The sequence below is a fragment of the Dama dama genome, chromosome 24 (genome assembly GCF_033118175.1).
Source record: "Dama dama isolate Ldn47 chromosome 24, ASM3311817v1, whole genome shotgun sequence".
Lineage (NCBI taxonomy): Eukaryota > Metazoa > Chordata > Mammalia > Artiodactyla > Cervidae > Dama > Dama dama.
This window is the reverse complement of record NC_083704.1, coordinates 53,941,559-53,960,825: the sequence shown is the minus strand read 5'-3', so window position 1 is coordinate 53,960,825 and position 19,267 is coordinate 53,941,559. Positions and strand designations below refer to the sequence as shown.

General features: G+C 54.9%; 1 protein-coding gene across 8 annotated transcripts; it reads left to right on the top strand.

Annotated features, from left to right (window-relative positions):
- Positions 1–8: 8 nt before the first annotated feature.
- On the top strand, positions 9–10,619 carry HEMK1 (HemK methyltransferase family member 1). Of its 8 annotated transcripts, XM_061128498.1 has the most exons (12): positions 83–151; positions 1,025–1,150; positions 1,693–2,071; positions 2,362–2,453; positions 2,756–2,849; positions 7,009–7,143; positions 7,444–7,508; positions 7,772–7,821; positions 8,718–8,826; positions 9,691–9,786; positions 9,941–10,054; positions 10,215–10,619. In XM_061128498.1, exons 3-12 carry the CDS (start codon positions 1,862–1,864, stop codon positions 10,306–10,308), a joined length of 1,059 nt encoding a protein of 352 aa, XP_060984481.1. In that variant the 5' UTR covers positions 83–151; positions 1,025–1,150; positions 1,693–1,861; the 3' UTR covers positions 10,309–10,619. The 8 variants fall into 8 exon arrangements, with proteins under 8 accessions (XP_060984483.1, XP_060984484.1, XP_060984478.1 ...); XM_061128495.1 differs by lacking the exon at positions 1,025–1,150 and having other exon boundaries at positions 11–151; positions 1,689–2,071; XM_061128497.1 differs by lacking the exon at positions 1,025–1,150 and having other exon boundaries at positions 70–151.
- The last annotated feature ends 8,648 nt before the right edge of the window (positions 10,620–19,267 follow it).

The window sequence follows — 19,267 nt, the reverse complement described above, 5'->3', positions numbered from 1 at the left end:
CAACGGAATCCGCCCGAGCCCTTTCTCAGATGAACCAACCCCGGAAGCAGAGCCTCTCGGGGGCGCTCACATCCGGGTTATGCACATCCGGGAGGCGAACCCGCGGCAGTTTCTTCAGGGTGGCGGGAGAGTGGAGTAGCCTATTAGAAAGGTATGAGGAACACCCTCGAGACCTCGAGTTCTTCAGAGTTCTGGTAGCCTTCCTCAGAAAGTCTGTGGCCCCGTTGTACAGATGGAGAAACAGGCTTGGTTAGAGGCAGTCTTGCCGAGAGGAAGAAGCTGCTCCCGACTTCAGGCCTCGGCTACTCCTTGGCCAGCGCTCTGGTAGTAAGAGCTGCCTCCGGAGTCCGAAGGTTTTGTGTCTTGCCTGGAACAGTTACTAGCTGAGTGACTTTGGGCAGGTTGCTTCCCGTCTCGGAGTCTTGTTTTCCTTCCTGCTTGTCTCTGAAGAGCGGCACCGAACAGTTGTTTAATAAAGGCTAGTTTGAAGCAGGTCCTTGTAAGAGGAAAAGGAGACCACTGATTTGAAATCCTCAGCTAAATGTGTTTGTGATAATTTTAATGTAAAGTTAACAAAAATTGTCATCTAAAAGGTATTTATTTGTGTCTTTATTTTTGTTTGCGCTGGGTCTTGGGTCTTCCTTGTTGCACTCAGGCTTTCTCTTGATGCAATGCGGGGGCTTCTCATTGTGGTGGCTTCTTTCGTTGCAGAGCACAGGCTCTAGGGCGTGCGGTTTTCAGTAGTTGTGGTTCATTGGCTTAGTTGGCCCATGGCATGAGAGATCTTCCCTGACCAGGGATTGAGCCCGTGTCCCCTGCATTGGCTGGCGGATTCCCAACCACTGGACCACCGGTGAAGTCCAACAAATTGTCAGATTTTTAGTTGGCAGTTTATGCTGGTGTTTAGGACCATGGGTTAAATTGGGTGGAGGGGTGATTTTCAGCATACAAATCAATAATGTGTAGGTATGCTAAGTCGCTTTGTATCCAACTCTTTGTGACCCTGTGGACTGTTATCTGCCAGGCTTCTCTGTTCATGGGATTCTCCAGGCAAGAATACTGGAGTGGGCTGCCATGCACTCCTCCGGGGGAATCTTCCCAACCTAGGGTTCCGATCTGCGCTGCATACATCTCCAACATTGACAGGCAGGTTCTTTACCACTAGCTCCACCTGGAAAGCCCACAAATCAATGACAGTACATGCTAAATGTCGAAAGCAAAACTCCCAAGCAAAAGCAGTCTTCTCCCCTAGTAATACTAGTTAAGAGCATGTAACATTGACTCCGTGTGTTGAGATGCCTCCCAGGCCCTAGACATTCATTGACTGATGCACTGCTCACCAGGGAGTTTGTGTTATTTCTTTCCTCTGTTGTATGGAGGAGGAAACTAAAACTCAGAAATAATGACTTTCCCAAGGTCACACTCTCTGAGTCAAATAGATCTCTCCAAACCCCAAGCCTGCCAGTCCATTTATTATCAGGGACTGAACCATGGATTCAGATCATGTGAGCCAAAGACCTGAAGAAAATGTCACTGACCAAGGCAAGAAAACTCAAGTAGATGGGTGAGGGTATAAAATGGAGTCAGAGAGGGAACAGCAAAGCATGCCCTCTCACAGGCAACAGGTCAGAGAAGAATGAGTCCTGCAGGGCTCAGCTGCTGTCCTGGTTCTCCTTCCCTATTCCAAGGCAGCCGCGTCTGAAGACCAGCCATGCTGAAGACCCAGAGCCTGTGACCGCTCCATCTCCTTCTAGCTTGAGGCCAGTCACCATCCTCAGCAGTGACATCACAAGAAAGACCTGGGCACCTCGGGGAAGTACTCAAGGGATCCTTTCCCTGAGACGTGGAGCATTGGGGCAGAATGCTGAGGGCCCTCCTCTTTGGCCCGGGGTGGAGGAGAGGCATTTGGGGCTGCTCCTTCAGCTCATGGCAACCCCATCAGCCTCCGGCTGGGTTGTTGAGTGCCACCGAAGTGGTCAGCCACTGGGCAGCAGTCTTTGAGGAAAAGGGCATCCCTGAGGCCCGGGAATCCAGTGAGTACATCGTGGCTCATGTCCTTGGAGCCAAAACAGTTAAGTGCAGTGTTGCTAGGAGGGCAGGAAGTGGGGGGAGGGAGGCCCCAGGGAAGGGACATCCAGCCTTTTCCACTCCTCTGAGAGTGCTGAGCTGAAAATGATGGGATTTTTCTGAAGGAATGTCTTAGGCAAATACTTAAGTCATCCATCCAAGAAACTATTACAGTGTGTGTCAGGCACTAGGGCTTCAGGGATGACCAGGGTGGCCAGTGTTGGACCCAGCAGCATCATCAACGAAAGAAACCCGGGTCAGGGGAGCCAGCCACTCATGTTCTCTATGGGTCAGTTTCAGAGCCTGAGGCCAGGACTTTGGACCCAGCCCCTGACCCCTTGGCAGCTACAGTGTATCCAGGAGCTGAGTAGCTACCGTTTGCAAAGGTGAGCACTGTGGACCAAACCTGTGTGGGAAGCAGGGTCCAGCTTCCTCCAGCCCCACCTAGTTCATGGTCAAGGAGGAAGAAAGTGTCCAAGGACTCGGAAGGTATTGGGATAAGAGTGATGAGAGAGGGGTCATGGTAGTAAATAGAAAGAAGACAGGGAGGAATGGGCTTGGTTAGGAGTTCCAGGGCACAGAGGTGTGACCCTACCCGACACCATTGGCCACAGTGGTATCCCGCCCAAGACATGGCCCCGTTGGTTCATTTGCTGGCACTGATGATCACCTTTTTCCCCCTCTTCAGGATGCCTGTGCAGTACATCCTTGGTGAATGGGACTTTCAGGGTCTCAATCTGAAGATGGCGCCCCCAGTTTTCATCCCTAGGCCAGAAACGGAGGTAGGTGTGCCCGCTGGACTAGACTGGATGGGATGAAGGGGTTCAGGCTGCCTGTCTTGTCCCAGACTTCCACCAGGGGGCGCTGGGGCCCCGTTATTGCTATTTTTAGAGACAGCGCTCTTCCTGGCTGGCTGGATAGGTGGGGCCAAGAGGAAAGAGGTCTCTTGCTGGCCTCCTTGACTGTCATCACTTCCCGGGCCACTGTCCCAGGCCTTGGCTGTCAGTGGCTCACGATGGCCCAACTAGTGCTGCCCACCAAGTACTCAGCCTCTTCCTGTCATTTCCCTAGGAGCTGTCCCGTGGGCCCATAGCCAACCAAACCCGTGGGAAACAAGTGCCTCCTCTTCCTCAGGAGGCAGGGCGAAGTGAAGAGGGCTCCCGCTGAACACTTAGAAGCCTGGGGCAGCTTTGTGACCTCAGGGAGCTTACCACCTGCCCGCTCTGGACCCAGATGATGAGAGGGTTGGGCCTCCAGACCAGGGAATTTTTTGGATCCTTTTACCTTTTCCATCCACTTTCTAGTCAGATTACTGCCTGTGTTTCTCAGTTTACTAGGACTGAGGAGTGTGTGGTCCCAACATGCTTTCTGTAGGTGAGGCACCTTGATCCTGGGAGAAATGCTTTCTAGGGTCTTGGGCTTTCCCCGACCTTGTAGGTGTCAGAGCTGGGAGCCAGAGAGAGCAGAACAGGTGGCAGGGTAGGACAGTGGAGGCTGATAGGCAAGTCAGAGGGCACCAGGTTCTGAGAAAAGGCACATCCATTTCTGGGGAAGATCAGACCTCAATCACCTGCTCCAGCCAGGGACCCAGAGCCCCGCCTCACTTTCCTAGCCTCCCCCCTTGCCAAGAAACCCTCTGACCCCACTGCCCTCTACATCATGTGGCTGGGAGGCCAGGTCCTCACCTTACTGCCCAGTGTCAGGGCAGGGACAATAGGGAGTCTGAGACCTTGCTGAGGTCACAGGGCTGCCCAGACAGGGGGTGTGAGGCAGCACTCGGACCTCCTGTCTCCTGGGTCAGGGCCCCTTCCCTCACAGAGACTGCCCCATCTGGGACTGGATGAGTTGGTGTGGGTGCAGAGCCAGAGCAGGATGGGCCTGCTACCTGTAAGCTTTGAGGGGGGCCAATCTGTTGCTCCTCCAAGTGTGCACCATCTGGCCAGGAAGTCACCATCCCCTGAGGCTGCCCAGGGTCAGGGCATTGGAAGGAAGCTACCACGATGACCTTTGAGTCCCTTCAGAGCTGACCTGACACCAACTGCATGTTTCAGGGTTCTGAGTGTTGGGTGTGGACTTCCAGTTCCCGTGTGGGCACCCCCCCGCCTTTTCCTGGGTGGATCTGGGCCAGGAGAGTGGCTCTGTTGTCAAGAGTGGGGGAGGTGGGGGAGAAGAGGGAGGCTGCGGTGGGGAGGCCAGGTCCTTGCCTCACTGTACACACATTTCTCAGAACTTGCCAGGTTGCCCCAGTGTAAAGCCGCATCAGGGGGTGCCTTACCAAGAACTTGAGAGGACGTGGCCTGTGGCGGGGAGTGGGGAGAATGAGTGCACGGGAGGGACCGTGGTGCTTGTGTTCTCTCCATCCGTTGAAGGGTGGTTTCTGATGATGGGTGCAGAATTCTGAAATGCAGAGTTGTAGGCGGCATGTGGCCTGACCAGTTGGGTTTTCCCTGGGGGTGGGGAGGTGCTGCAGTCCCCAACCTGGTGGTGTGTACAGTAGGAAACCCAAGGCTGGAAGCGTGAACTGTTCTTGCCCAGCTTGGTGGAGTGTGGGAGGCTCAATGCCCTGTCTGTGATTAGCTTACAGGAGGCAATGCCCTCTTCGTGGGGCTGCCCCATCAAGAATGTAATGCCAGTGTGGGTGCTCCTGGCACCCAGGTCCTGCTGAGGCCTTGGGCCAACCTCTTGAGGGCTGTGGAGTCCTGTGGAGGCAGTGGCTGCAGGCAGAGCTGACAGCTGCATGCTCTTTGCCTCCTTCCCACATTCCCCTCTGCTCCTGTCCTGCTATGTTCTTGGATTCTTCCCTTGTTCATCTGGAAAAGGTGCCCTGGGCCTGTGACCAGCTCGATTTTCAGTTCTTCCAAGGAGCCACCAACTCTCAGATGAGGAGGCACTTTTCTAGGTGAGGAAAAGAGTTTCTGAACCTGTTAAGAGTGATCTCCACCCCTGCCCACTGTGCCTCAGGTGGTTCTATAGCCAAAATGATCCCTCCATGGTCTGGATTGTGAGAGAGGCAGAGGGCCACTGGTGGCCCAGTCTGTCAGATTCATACCTTGCCCAGGGTAGCCATTCACACATGTGGTGTGTGTTTCTGAGGTCAGGGTGTCTCTGTGAGGTGGCTGGCCAGTGTGGTTGACTAAGGGGTCATTCTCCAGCCAGGGTAAGTCTGTGGCCCGGAAACCAAGAGACGTTCACGCTCCTGACAAGTTTCATCTGTCCGACTGGCTGCTCAGTACTTGATCTCACCACTAAGACCGCAGGCTCCCGGCCACAGCCCTAGACTGCTGGCTCTGTGCTGGCCCCAGTGCTGTGGCCCCAGCTTGCTGCCAGCACTCCAGTTCTCCAGTGGTGCCTGGTACAAGGATGGTGGGAACGAGTGAGGGGAAGCCCTTTCTGGCTGGAGACAGGCTGTCTCACCCTTTGGTAGCAGCTTGTTTGGTGCCGAAGGGGCTTGGAACAGGAAAGGTTGGACCCACTGGCCAAGTTCTACCTGCCTTGGACTTGCTGCACTGGGGACAGGTGAGCTTTGCCCCTGGGTTGGGGTGCCTGGGAGGATGAAATATTTCTGGGGACTCAGCACTGAAGAACTTACATGGAAAATGGGTCGGAGTGATCTGGAGCCCTCTGCCCTGTTGGGCGTAACTGTTGACATTGAGAATTGGATGGACAGGGGAGTCTGAGGCTTGGAGGCTAACTTCCTGCAGCCACTGAGAGCTTGCCCAGCACTTGGGGAGTAACCAAGAGGTCTCTCTGTGGGCCAAGCTCTGCCCGAGTGGGACACACTGTGATGGGATAACCCCTGGGCTTTGCATCATGGAGCCTTCAGAATGGTGCTCGGAGAAGCACACCCCATCCTAGACCTAGGACCATAGTGAGGAAAGTCATGAGAGAGAGAGCCCAGAGGAAGTGGCTCTCTTTCATATGAGAAACACCCACTTCCTGACCCCTCCCCTCATTCCCTGAGCCATCCCTGCCTGGAACCCCAGGAGTGCTCAGCCCCCAGGGGGCCCTCTTCAGCCCTCTTCCAGAGGGCAGGTCCCTTTGAGAAGGGACCGTACTGCCCTTCCCCTGCTCCACGCCTGGCTCCTTGAGCACCCACTCTACTGCTGTTCAGAAACATTTGGGCCAGTGGGCAGTAGCGGCCCTTCACCCTCACCTTCACGCTATATTGGCTTCCATGCACAATCTGCAGGTGGCAGATAGGTGAGTGAGACTTGAAACTAGTTTCTAGAGTGACAGTGTCTGAAAATGTTGCCCTGCCACCAAGGCAGGTACAGTATAGTTAGACACCTCCAACTCTGCCATGCCCACTTATCCCATGCCCTGTGTATGCCACAGCCCCCTTCAGATACGGGGCTCAGGTAAGGATGTATCACCCCCCCCGGCCCTCCTAGAGGGAATTCCCTGTCCCTTTGACCTTGGGGCCTCTCTGGGGAGGCTGTGAGGAAGCTGGGGACACATTGGCCCCTGATTGTTGGCCACCATGAGCTATAGGCCAGCCTCCTGGTGAGACCTTGACCCCTGGGCCTCACTTGCCTCAGTAGGGTTTAATTAACAGATTAATACAGGGAATATTCTAGAAGCAGGGCCAGGCACAGAGTGGGTGGCCAGGGACCATCAGGTGTGATTCTTAACTTTAGTATGAGCACAAAACAAGAGGCTATCTGTGAAGGGATTAGCTGGGGCTAACTGAACACCTGCTGTGTACCATGCATGGGATCAATGCTTCATGAATGTGCTTCTGATTAATCTCCATTTGTCCCCAGTGGGGTGTGTTATCCTTAGTTATGGTCATATTTACAGACAGGGAAGCAGAGACATAGACAGACAGTGACCTGCCCGTAGCCCCAGCTAACGTGAAGTTCAGTCTGGCTTTGGTCATCCCCTTCCTCCAGTCACACAGGGGCAGATCAGCACCAACTCTGAGATCTGTCTGCCTTGCAGGAGCTGGTTGAATGGGTGCTGGAGGAGGTGACCCAAGGACCCCACGTGGTGGGAGCTGAAGGCGGCCCCCTCATCTTGGAGGTGGGCTGTGGATCAGGAGCCATCTCCCTCAGCCTGCTGAGCAGGCTTCCCCAGGTGAGCCCCCTGTGCATGGGTAGATGACTGGCACTCGCTGCCCTTCCTGCTGATCCCTCTTCCGCCTCTCTCTGTCAGAAGCACTTCCACGGGAAGTAGGAGGAAGACAGCTGCCCCAGTCCACATGGTCACAGCCTCTAAGTCCTGTGCCCTTCCCTCTGGCCAGACTCTGGCCGCAGAGAGGGAAAAGCTATTGAGCATTACCTTCCTCTTCTAGTAGAGGGTTGGAGGAGGGCCCTGGTCCCCAGGCCTGGCCTCTCCGAACATCCTGCCTCCCATGTACCCTTGTTCTTCGGGCAGAGCCGAGTCACTGCTGTGGATAAGGGAGAAGCCGCCGTCTGCCTAACCCGTGAGAATGCTCAGAGGTAGGTGGGCTTGAGGGCAGAGGGTCAAGGTGGGGGAGTCAGATTTTAGGGCCTGATCTCAACCCCTGTCTAGGTATCAAACCCATTGACCTTCACACCCAAGAAGGAGGAGGCAGTGGGGGTGGCCTGGTGTAGGTCCCACAGGGTTACAAATGGACAGTGGACACCAGGTTTCTTGCTGGTCCAAGAAGGGTTTAACCTCCCAAGACTTTGGGAGTCTGTCCCCACCCGCCATGCTCAGCTTTACCTTCCTATCTCTCCAGGCTTCGGTTGCAGGACAGGATTCAGATCGTCCCCTTCGATGTGACCTTAGGTACCTTTCCCACTCATCTTCCCTGGGTGGAGCTCCTGGGTTCAGGTGCTGCTGGGTGGATGAGGCACTCTACAGAGATGGAGGGAGGGTTTCTCCAACATTCATCCACACCCACACACACAATCTCAGACTAACCCTTGCTGAGGACAGGCAAGTCCCCTTTGCCTCCTGGGCTGACCTCACCCATGAAGGAACCAGCCACAGGATCTTTTTTACCTTTCGTATCCTTCATAGTGAATGAGTTTAATTAGGGCTTGCTGCTGTCAAGAGATAAGCAGAAGCTCTAGAGAAAGCCTGGGGACCAAAATACTTGAGTGTCTGCCTGGCCCATACAGAGAGTCCTGGGAGTTCTGGCTCCATTTCAGATTCCATCATGTCCCCACAGGATCCTTGAGCTTCATGTACTGTCTCCATGGAGCCTGATACCTCGCACAGGATGGGGCCAGTAAACAGAGCCGCTAGAAGTCAGCTGACACAAGCCAGGCCTGCCCTCCATATACTCAGTCTGTGTTGGTTTTGAGGCAGAGTGTGGCAGGACAAGTGGGGCTGCAGAGAGCAGAGGCTCTTGCTTGGCCAGGTGGTCAGAGACGGCTGCCTGAAAGTGGCACTTAAACAGTGTTGCTTATTGGGGAAGTTTTTAACAGGAAAGAGAGAAGTCAGGGACACTCCAGGCCATGTCAGAGCATATACACTCCCACCCAGGCTGCCGGCTGGGGTCCCAGGGCCCTAATCTGCAAGTCTAGTTTATCAGATCCAGAGATAGGGGCAAGATATGTGACGTGGGGTAAGCCCAAGATGTGTGACTTGGGAAGAGGGATTGCCCAAGGGTCACAGCAGTGTGTGGAGCTTCCACCTTTCACCTCCCATTCTCTGCCGTGTGTTCCCTTTGACCACAGTGGAGAGCTGGGCACACCTTCTACCCTGGGGTCCTGTGGACCTGGTCGTCAGCAACCCTCCCTACGTCTTCCACCGGGACATGGAGAAGCTGGCTCCTGAGATCCTCAGGTGTGGCATAGACCAGGGAGGCCAGGCCTGAGGCCTAGTGGAGTGGGTCTGCCATGGAGGACCACGTTGGGAGGGATGTGGAGGTTGGGGGGCTGAAAGGAGCAGTAGTATTGAAAGAGAGCTTCACCCTGGAACCCACAGACCTACTTGGGTTCAGCACCTGCCTTCCCACTTAAGACCACTGAACCTCTCTGAGCTTCGGTTTCCTGCCTCTGAGAGGGGACTGGTGGAGCTTTGCTGGGCCGGGGGTGGACTCAGTGATGACTAAGATCTCAGACAACAGCATACAGTACTTGGAAGGTGCTCGGATGGATGCACCATTTTGCAGAAGACTGAGGCCTAGAGACAGAAGGTGACTTGTCCAAGGATGTTTGGGGGCTTAGCTGGAAAACTGGGACTATGACCCTACTCCAGGCTTTTCGCTGAGCCATCCTGCTGTCAAACAGGGGCTGAGACCAGGGTCACCCAGGAGCCTCTGGAGGAGGCCATGGTAATGTGTGTCAGGGTGCTGGCTGGCTTCCCACCTCCTGACTCTTAGGAGTGATTAGTGCCAGCTCTTGGCTTCCCCAGGCCAAAAATAGGAACCTCGTTGTGGGGAGACCTTCATGCCCTGAGGATAGTCAGTCAATGGGATTCGCTGAGCATGCCCAGCACTGCTCCATTTGGGGGGTGCCTGTGGAGGGGGGCACCTGTGGAGGGGGGCATTGGAGCTGCCACCATTTGGGGCCCTCTCTCTGGGACCTCAGACTTTGAACCCAGAATATAAGTTCCACAGAGCCCTCTTTATGGAAGCCCTGGTCAGCTTCTCTGTACTTTCTAGATACTTCATCCCAGGCCCTCACCTCCCACTGTTTTCCTCTTCAGATATGAAGACCCAGTAGCCCTTGATGGTGGTGAGGAGGGCATGGACATCATTACCCACATCCTGGCCCTGGCTCCTCGGCTCCTGAAGGACTCTGGGTATGGAGGGGGTGTCTCCCGGGTCTGACCTCCACAGCCTTCCCCCGTGATGTGTACTGGGCCTGCTTTGGCCGTCACCCCTCCCAGCTCGGGCAACCCAGAAGTGCAGGTCCAGCCTTGCCCAACTGGGCTGACCCATTTCTCCCTCTCATAGAAACGTCTTCTTGGAAGTGGACCCACAACACCCAGAGCTCGTTGGCAGCTGGCTTCAGAGCCAGCCTGACCTGTCCCTTCATCTCGTGGCTGTGCGCAGGGACTTCTGTGGGAGGTGAGACTCAGCCCTCTCCCCAGCCCCCATGGACCAGGCTATGCTGGTCTTTCCACGCTGACCATCACAGCTCTGGCTGTGGAGCAAGTGTGTGCTTCCCACTCCCTGCTCATTCCGCAGGGCCCAGGTAGTAACTGGCCGCTTGTCCCTGTCTCTCTAGGCCACGGTTCCTACATATCAAGAGGTCTGGGCCACAGCGTGGTTCCCCTGTGGATGCCTGGCCAGGGCGCCAACCTGCCAGAGTGCCTGGCTGACATTTCTACCAGGAATGCTACTTGGAGGGAGGTAGATGGTGCTGTCCAGAACCCCAGGTGCTTGTGGCATTTCCCATGGCTCTGTGATTCTCCATGCTCCGTGATTTAGGGAATAGGAGCAAGGGTGGGGTGTCCTTCCTGGGGCAGCAAAAGGCAAGGGCGCCCACAGTGCAGCTCAAGAGCTGAGCGGACCTAGGTTCCCAGTCTGGCCCCATCGTGTCATTGTGGCCAAGGCAGGTTGCTGTGTCTTTAGGGGAATTGCTCTGGGGATGTTGGAAGATACAGCTAATAAAGTGGCAAGAGACCAGCAAGTGATGGCCTAATGTTTTCTTATTGCGATGTGTGGGTCCCCTGATGCTTTGCCCCTAGGCTCTGCTGGGGATGAGAGCATCCTTCTGCCCTAGCAGGGCTGGCTGGCAGGCCCCAGCTGGCGGGTTTGTGGGAGGCAGTGTAGAGAAAGGCACATGGTTGCTCCTTCTGGCCTTGAAGCTGGGGTACTTGGCACTGAGTGGCTCCCTTCTGGGGGCTGGCTTAGCCGTTCAGTGGCTTGGGTACACTTAACACACACCCCCTGACTGGCCTGGGCTCTGAGCACAGGGAGCTCATCTGAACTTGAGCTTAGGGATGGTGCCTGCTTCCTGGAGGGGGCACGGCTGAGGGGCCTTGCTGTGCAGTTCTGGGGTCACGTTTCCACATTTACTTAATTGAAGGCTTGAGCCAGTGAGGGGTGCACAGGGCTTGTGTTTGCTTTTTATTCCCATAGTTTCTAGGTAAAACATTCCTTCCAGCTCAGCTTTGGGGTTTCTGAAAACCCCTCCGTCCCTGGTTGTAGCTGGGAAGAGTGAGAAGCTGAGCCAGAGTAAGACCTCCACCCTAGCTCTGGTCTGCAGACTTGTGGTTTCCAGGAGGCCTAAAGGCCCAGCCCTTCTGTCAACAGTGACAGGAAACCTCCAGGCTGGCAAGTGCTGGTGTTAACCTGCATCAGGGTAGGTCTCGGGGAACATGGCAGACTAGGCTCGCTCATTCTGTTGAACTCCCTTTCCCATCCCCCCAGCCCAGTCATTTGGCCTGACCGGGTGACGTGGTGGCCAGAGGCAGTGTGATCTGGTAGACAGCATCCTCTGATGGAACCAGGAGGCTGGGTTCCAGAGCTGTGTCTTGCAGTGGGACCTTCCCTGTGAAAAACTGGATCTTCTGGTTCCAAGGCCACTGCAAGGTGGCAGCCTCATTTTGCTCTCAGCCAGGTGAATTATATGGCCCACTCCCAAGAGACGACATGGCCTGCCTGAGGTCCTATGATGGGAGGAGGCCAAGTGGCAATGGGAAGTTAGGTCCCTGCCTTGGGGGGGGTGGGGGTCTGTTTGCTGAAGTCACACATGGCCTGAGTGACTGCCTCGCTGGTCATGGTGTTTGCCTTCACAGAGGCCACACTGCAGTTCCCAGCACCACCCTGTCCTGCCCCTCACTCAGCCCAAGCTGGGTGGGCCTTGAGGTGCCCATGGCTTCCTTTGAGGAGGAGCTGGAGACTCCCCCTTATGACTGCTCCAGAAGGAACCTGGAAGGGCGAGGTAGGCTTTCAGAGCCCCCATGTGCTCTCAGACCTCTGCCTACCTCACCAGTATTGCCCTTCCTCTCCTCCTACCCCTGCCATTTGGCTCTTGCTGTCTTCGCAACATCTCGGGGTAGCTGCACTGACCTAGCAGTTTGTTACCTCCTTATCCCACAACCCCGGCTTCCCTGATGGTCCTACCCTTCTGGCCTCAGGCGCATTACTGAGGAAAGGCCTTGGCAAGCATATGGACATGGCTTCCCAAGAGGACAGAATGATGCAGATTGAGAGTGTAGGAGCAGTTGGAGTCACTGAAGCAGGAGGCACCCTTGGGGAAAGCTTCCTCCCACGAGGCCTGAGAACCCTGGGAAAGAAGTTTGTGTCAAGTGAACCTCGGACCTCAAGCCTGCAGCCACTGGCTTAATTGAGACTTGGGCGTGGAGGTCCAGTGTTGAAGCCACACCACCCTGGGTGCAAAACCTGGCAACTGCCCGTCACTAGGGTGTGAGGGGATAGGTGACTTCCCCTCTCTCAGCCTTAGCTTCCAGGTCTAAGAAATGGAACCAAATGCTTTATCTTAATATGATCTTGAAGAGACTGTGGGTTGTACTTTTCATGGGGCACTGTGAATGCTTTCGTTGCCTTCCTAGGAGGATAGACATAAAGAGGGCCATGGACCTGCGTGTGTGTATCTTGTGCTTGGCACCAACATGAAATGGACAGAAAGACATGGCAATCTGGAAAGGAGGGAGGGCAGGAAATTCAGTCTTGGGCACTTGACTTCTCTCTGCCCCCTGGAGATGGAGCCACCGAGAGGCTGGTGACCTGGCAGCCTGATCTCCCCAGTCCCTCCTCGCCCTCCTCACCAGGGCCTGAGTGCCGCAAGGTCCACGCCAGAGAAGCCAGTGGCTTCAGCCCATGGAAAGCCACTCTCACCTGCCCTGTCTCCTCCTTCCTTCCTGGGGCCAGAGTCAGAGATGAGCTGCCTCCTTCAGCCTATGTCACGGAGCCCTGGAGACAATAGCAGGAGGATGTGGTGCTAACGGAGGAGTCCAGGCTCTGCAAGCCCCTGAGGTCTTACGGGATCTGCCTGCTGTCCACCCAGTCTCCTTCAGCTGGAGCCACAAGCATGGGCAGAGGGTGTAGAGTCCCTGATGGTTATGTTCTGGGAGAACAATTCCATCTCCTCTGACAGTGGAGGAAATTGAGACTTTGCCTCAAGTTGGATGCTTTTCCCAGCTGCCCATGACTCTCTCCATGGGGCCCATCTGGCTATTTTACTGATAAATGTATCCTTCCTGCTCTCCCCTACCCCTACCTAGACCCTGAGCCCTTAACTTCTCCCAATCCCTGCCCAAACCCAAATCCCAAACCCTTGGCTAGCTCCCCATGACCTGAGTGGTGTCTATGTCTGGCTGAGTCTAGATCTGAAGGGCTGGGGGAGGGTGGCTATGGGAAGGGCTTGGGGAGCCCTACCAAACCCTCACTGGTGCTCTGAGTAGGCTTCCGTTGAAACAGAGTTCCACTGCTGACTGAGTTTGGGAACTGTAACCTGTGCAGGCAGCATGTCCCTCCCTGTCCACCTCTGGATTCTTTTTTCCACTGCCCTAACTCCAGCTTCCCTGCGTAACTCTCCATTCCCCAAACCCCTCATTCCCTTTGCCCCGGCTGTACGTTCATCAGAAATGCCCTTGCCCACCACTGCCAGTCCAGATAATCCTCTCCTTCAAGCTCCAACACAGATGCTGTCTCCTCCGGAACACCCACCCTGACCTCTGTGTTCTCACTGCCAGCCCCTAGGCCACTTCCAGTAACAATGACATTCTGCCCCATGCATTTGGGAGCCTTCCTGGCTCCTCTCTCTGGGGTCCCATGTGGGTCTGGCGTACCCTAAGCCCAACAGATGTCCACCAGTAATCCAACAGTGTGTGCGTCTGCTGAAATGTAGCTGGAATTTCCCATGCGGCTCACGTCACAGCTGACAGTAGCTCTCGGGTATTCTGGTCACAGTAGGGAGGGCCTGGCCTCCCACCCAGGCCCAGCAGCTGTCTGAGTTGAGCCATAACCAGTTGGAGGGCTCAAGTGCACCTGATCTCTGCACAGCAGCCGCGCTGAGTACAGGCTGTCCTTGTTGGCAGCGGGGGCAGGCACAGGTTTCCTGGAGCTCTGGGCCCCAGCAGCCCCCAGCCAGTGCTGGCCAGAGCAGCAGCCTGGTCTCCACCCTCCGTGACGCCTCCGTCCTAGGACAGGCCATCATGAGTGGGGATTGGGGCTGGCAAAGCAGTCCGCCCCCTCCTGCGGTAGGCAGGACAATGGCTCCAAAGATGCCCATGGCCTCGTCCCCTAAACCTGGGAATACATTGCCCTGCATGGCAAAAGGAACTTTGCAGATTTGATTAAGTTAAGGGTCTTGAAGTGGAAAGATTATCCTGGACTATTCAGGTGGGCTCAGTATAATCACCAAATGTCAGAGAAAAGGAGATGTGATGATGGCGGCAGAGGTCAAAGTGATGCTGTTGCTGGGGGTGGTCCGTGAGCCCTGGCATGCAGACGACTTCGAGATGCTGCAGAAAGTGAGGGAATGGATTCTCCCCTAGGGTCTCAAGAAAGAATGCCTGCCGTCTTGCAAACCCCTTGGTTTTGGGCTAGCGAAACTGATTTTGGATATCTGACTTCCAGAACCTAAGATGATACATTTGTGTTGTTTAAAACCACTAAACTCATGGTCATTTGTTGTGGCGGTAACAGGAAATTGTTAATAGATTTTGAGTGCTTAGTCATGTCTGGTTCTTTGCAACCCCATGTACTGTAGCCCGCCAGGCTCCTCTGTCCATGGGATTCTCCAGGCAAGAATACTGTAAGTGGGTTGCCATTTCCTTCTCCAGGAGATTTTCCTGACCAGGGATCCAGCCCTTGTCTCCTGTGTCTCCCGTGTTGCAGGCGAATTCTTTACCATTGCTGCTCTAATACCTAAAATTGCAAGTGTCTTTGGAATTAGAATTTGGAAATAGGCAGACATGGAAAGAATTTGAGGTGCATGATAGATTGCATTGAACACTTCCTTTGAGCAGTGAGGTAGCTGGGGAAGGGGGAGGGAACCCTTCACACCCAGGAGAACTGAGCTGCTTGGGCTCCCTCGAGCTGGCCCTCTGCTGGAGTGAGAGGACTAGAAGCTGCCCAGGGTGGGACTTAAGAGAGGCCGGCCTTGGGCTGGGCACGCTGGGGACTGGGACTGGGATCAGGGGAGAGAGCAAAGCTGGCCTCCGTAGCCCGTCTCCAATGGCATGGGGGCCACCCAGGCCCTCAGAGAGGACCTCAGAGACTGGATCCAAGCCCGGTCCTGACTCCCACAAAGTCACATGGCCAGCCCAGCACCCAGGAGTATGTAAGAATGAGCTGAGTGCAAGGTGAGCAAGTACCGTGTCTGTGAATTGAGCGTAGCAGCCCTTGACTCCAGGCTGATCCCTCCATGGAAGCTGTGGAGGTCCGACTCCTTTCAGCCCCTAAGCAGGGTCCAGCTCCTGCTACCAGCCTGGCCTGGCGCTGTGTGGCTGGGATAGAATTGGGTCATTCCTAGGGTTCTCAATGCGGGAGACCTGGGTTCAATCCCTGGGTTGGGAAGATCCCCTGGAGAAGGGAAAGGCTACCCACTCCAGTATTATGGCCTGGAGAATATACAGTCCATGGGGTTGCAAAGAGTAGGACATGACTGAGCGACTTTCACTTAACACTTAGGGTTCTTAGTTTCCTGATACCCTGAGCTGAAGTGGCTAACCGGAACCTTCGACACATTAGTCCACCTGCAGCTGTGGGTGTGCGCACAGGTCCGGGTCCCATGGGAAGCCCTGCTGGCAGTTGTGAGGAGAGCAGGGTCCCCCTTTGTACCCCTCTCTGAAGGGACTGGTTACCATCACCACCAGCCAGAGAACCTTTAGCGTCTTTGACCTCATAACGAGAAAACCGCTATGTAAGAGCTATAGATTCTGGGACTACTCTCCCTCCTGGACACTTCTCAGTCATCCTCCAGGGAAACAGTGAAAAGGCCAGTTTTACAGTTCACAGAGCAGGAAAAACAAGGGAGGCTCCCTCAGCTTTGCTGGGTGCCCTGAGCTGGCCTCCACCTGGCCCTGGCCTTGGCTGTGGAGAGATGGGGAAGCGGCTCAGGGCAGCTCTGCCCAATGGAAGGCAAGCCTTGTGGTGGCTCCTTCCAGGGGCCAAGGTCTCTCTTGGAGACACTGACTCTCAGAGTAGGGAATGCCACCATATTGCCTCTGCTCTGCTGTGTCTGTAGCCCTCTCCTGGGGCATGCATTCTAGGGGAATGGAGGGGTCAGACTCCCAGCCTACCGTGGCCAAGGAGCAGATTCTGGGGGCTTGAAGCACCCACAAAGATCCCTGTGTTCAAATGAGAGCACTGAGGCTCAGTAGGCCAGGGCTAGGACTCAAACCCAAGGCTGCTGTGCCTCCCAGCTTGCAGCCCTTTATCCCCTGCAGACCCCCAACCTGCCTTGATTTCCAGGAGCAGTTCGTTCTTGCCATTCCTGGGAATCAGTATGAGGCCAGGCCACATGGGCAAGCAGAGGGAACCCTGAGCTAGAACTGTCTGGGCCTTCTTTCCTTTGAACCTTGCAGTTGAGCAAGGTATCTGGGCAGCCCCGCAGGCCTTCCCCCTCCTCTTCCATCTTGCCATCATTTCTGAGGCTCCTACTGGACACTGAGCCCCGAGCAACTGCTTTACATTTAGTGGTGTTAATCCTCACAACCCCACAGACTGGGTTTTTAATCACATCCGTGGTGAGGAAACCAAGGCTCAGCAGGGTGTAGTTACAGGTCAGCTCACACTGCTGGACTGGAAGGGAGGGGGAGGTCACCAGCAGTGCCCATGTGAATGGTCAGACTGAGGTCAGCATAGCTAGGTTCTGGGCTTCCTCCTGCGAAGCTTAGTGCAGAGGTCCACCACCGAGGCCTAGCAGGGGTTACCCGGGCTGTTCGCAGAGGGTTTTAAGTTTTTGTTTATTCATTGACTGTGCTGGATCTTCATTGCTGCACACAGGCTTTCTCTAGTTGTGAGCGGGGCCCACACTCTAGTTGCCGTACGCGGTCTTCTCATTGCTGTAGCTTCTCTTGTCATGGAGCACAGACTCAAGAGCGCTGGCTCAGCCGTTGTGGTGCATGGGCTCAGTTGCCCTGCAGCATGTGGGATCTTCCCAGACCAGGGCTTAAGCCTGTGTCTCTTGTGTTGCAAGGTGGATTCTTAACCACTGGACCACCAGAGCTCTCCTGGGGTCCTGCAGCATATAGGCTTAGGCCTCAGTCTCCTGAGCCCTGCAACGTGCCAGGCTCCTAGGAGATGACACCCCTCAGAAGAGCCTGGAAAATATGGAGACTGAACGGTACACCCTGAACCAAGTGCTTCTGGGATTATCTCATTCATTCTCAAGACATCCCATAAGGCAAAGTCCGTGAACCCTCCCATTTTACAGGTGAGGAAAACTAAAACTGGGAAAGGCTAAGGAACCTGCTCATATGCAGGCTGAACTGGGATTCCCTTCCAGGCTGAGTAACCCTGGGCCTGATGCCTTAGTCATCACACCTGGCTTGAAGAGGGTAGGGCCCAGGACAGGGGTAGAGCAGGCCTGGAATGAGGACAGTCTGGGCAAAAGCCTGGATGCCTGAGGCACATGGGCATGAACGTGTAGGGGCGAGGTGGTGATGGTGGTGGATGCCCATGGAGGAGCTCTGAATGCACTTTGGGAACCACGGCCTAATGTAAAGAGTCTCAGGGTGAGTTACAGGGTCAGGTAGGCACTGAGGATATCCTCTGGCTGCCAGAAAGAAGGGTTGGGGGAGCGACTAAGCCAAGGTCTAGAGGCTGCTAGGAGCTAGAGCAGTCGACCTTCTGGAATAGAACAACTCACAACCATTGCTGAGGAACTGGATATAGGGTGGGGGGTAGCCAGTACCACAATGGAGCCCAAGGCTCTGACTGGAACCTGGGGGCCCTGGAGCTACCTTGGACTAGGGGACTAGAATGGACAGGGCATCTGGAGATCCAAATGTGACCCTGTGGGGATATAGCCTAAAAGCAGCCCTTTAAATGGAGTCGTGAAGACCACCCTCCCAGGTCTGAGTGCTGTCAACAACAGTAACTGGCCTCTCCATATGTAACGGTGCCAAGTGCCACAGATACTTTGTCATAATCCTCTGCACATGAGGCGTACCTTCCTTAGCCCACTAGACAGATGAAGAAACCCAGGTTTAATTTGCACAACATCACACAAGCAGGAAGTGGCCATGCTGGGGTTTGAACCCAGTCCTCAGACCTTCCAGTTGGAAGGGGAGTGAGCAGGCCACGGAGGCCAGCTGCAGCCCAGGGCCCTGGTACCCAGCTGGGGTGTCCCCAGGGCCGACATGGGGTTCCAGGGCAAAGAGGAAAGTGGTGAGTCAAACAGAAAGCACCAGATGGGGAGTGAGCTTCCTCCCCTCCCAGCTGCCCCTGGTGCCAAACTTTCACACCCCGCTGCAGAGGAGCCCATGGGGGAGGGGAGGGCAGTGAAAGTGGCTGCTGCTGAAAGGAGACTCCGATGTACTCCGGATGTGGCGGGGGTGGGGGGGATACTGACAGTCGCCGAGACTCAGGTTCCCAGCTGACAGGTGGGTGAGGAAAGTGAGTCCTCTCTCAGCATAAGTTGGTATAAAGCCTACCAGGCCAGAGGGGAGCATTTCAGGTTCCCAGACCTGAGAGGTTCTGGGAGGAGGTGCAGGTGGATGTGCCTAAAACCCTTGTTGGAGGCATTCCACAGCTCAAGAACTGCCCAGGTCTCCCCACTTTCTGCTGGCACAGAAATCCTCTCTTGTCATTCCACCCAGCCCTCCTGCCCAGATCCTTGGAGCTGTGGAATTTTCAAACCAACTTTTACATGGAACTCAACTATGTATTTTTTAAAAGACAAAAGCAGTGTCCTAAACATAAATGGATTTTGTTAGTTCACGTTCTTAACACTTAGCATTAAGTCCATCATGGTGAACCGCAATGAGCACTGATGTTTAAACGGGGGGCTGGGGTGGGAGCTGCAGTCTCCTGTCAGCCTCAGCTTTCAGTTTCTTGCAGTATTTGATTTTGGTGGCACAGGACCAAGTGACCCCACCAAGTGATTTGCACAGACAAGTGGGTACAAATGGGAGTGAGTTTCCGAAGGCCCCCTTACAGTCTCTTTTATTCTCAGGGACCTCAGGAGAAGCCTTATGTCCTGCTCAGCCTAGACCCAAGACTCTGGACACAGGAGGAGGAGTCTTAACGTATCATAATTTGATGTTGTGCCCATCTGAGTGTGTGTGTCATTTTTTAAACTGGGTTTTTTTTCCAGTAGTTAAAAATATGAATGAAAGAGAGGGAGAGAGAATGGAAAGG

Excerpts from the sequence above, each read along its gene's own strand:
- HEMK1 (XM_061128495.1), top strand. The coding sequence starts at position 1,862 with ATGCTGAGGGCCCTCCTCTTTGGCCCGGGGTGGAGGAGAGGCATTTGG. Across the intron at positions 2,454-2,755 it reads AGTAGCTACCGTTTGCAAAG|GATGCCTGTGCAGTACATCC; the intron begins GTGAGCACTGTG and ends CCCCCTCTTCAG. Across the intron at positions 7,144-7,443 it reads TGCTGAGCAGGCTTCCCCAG|AGCCGAGTCACTGCTGTGGA; the intron begins GTGAGCCCCCTG and ends TTCTTCGGGCAG.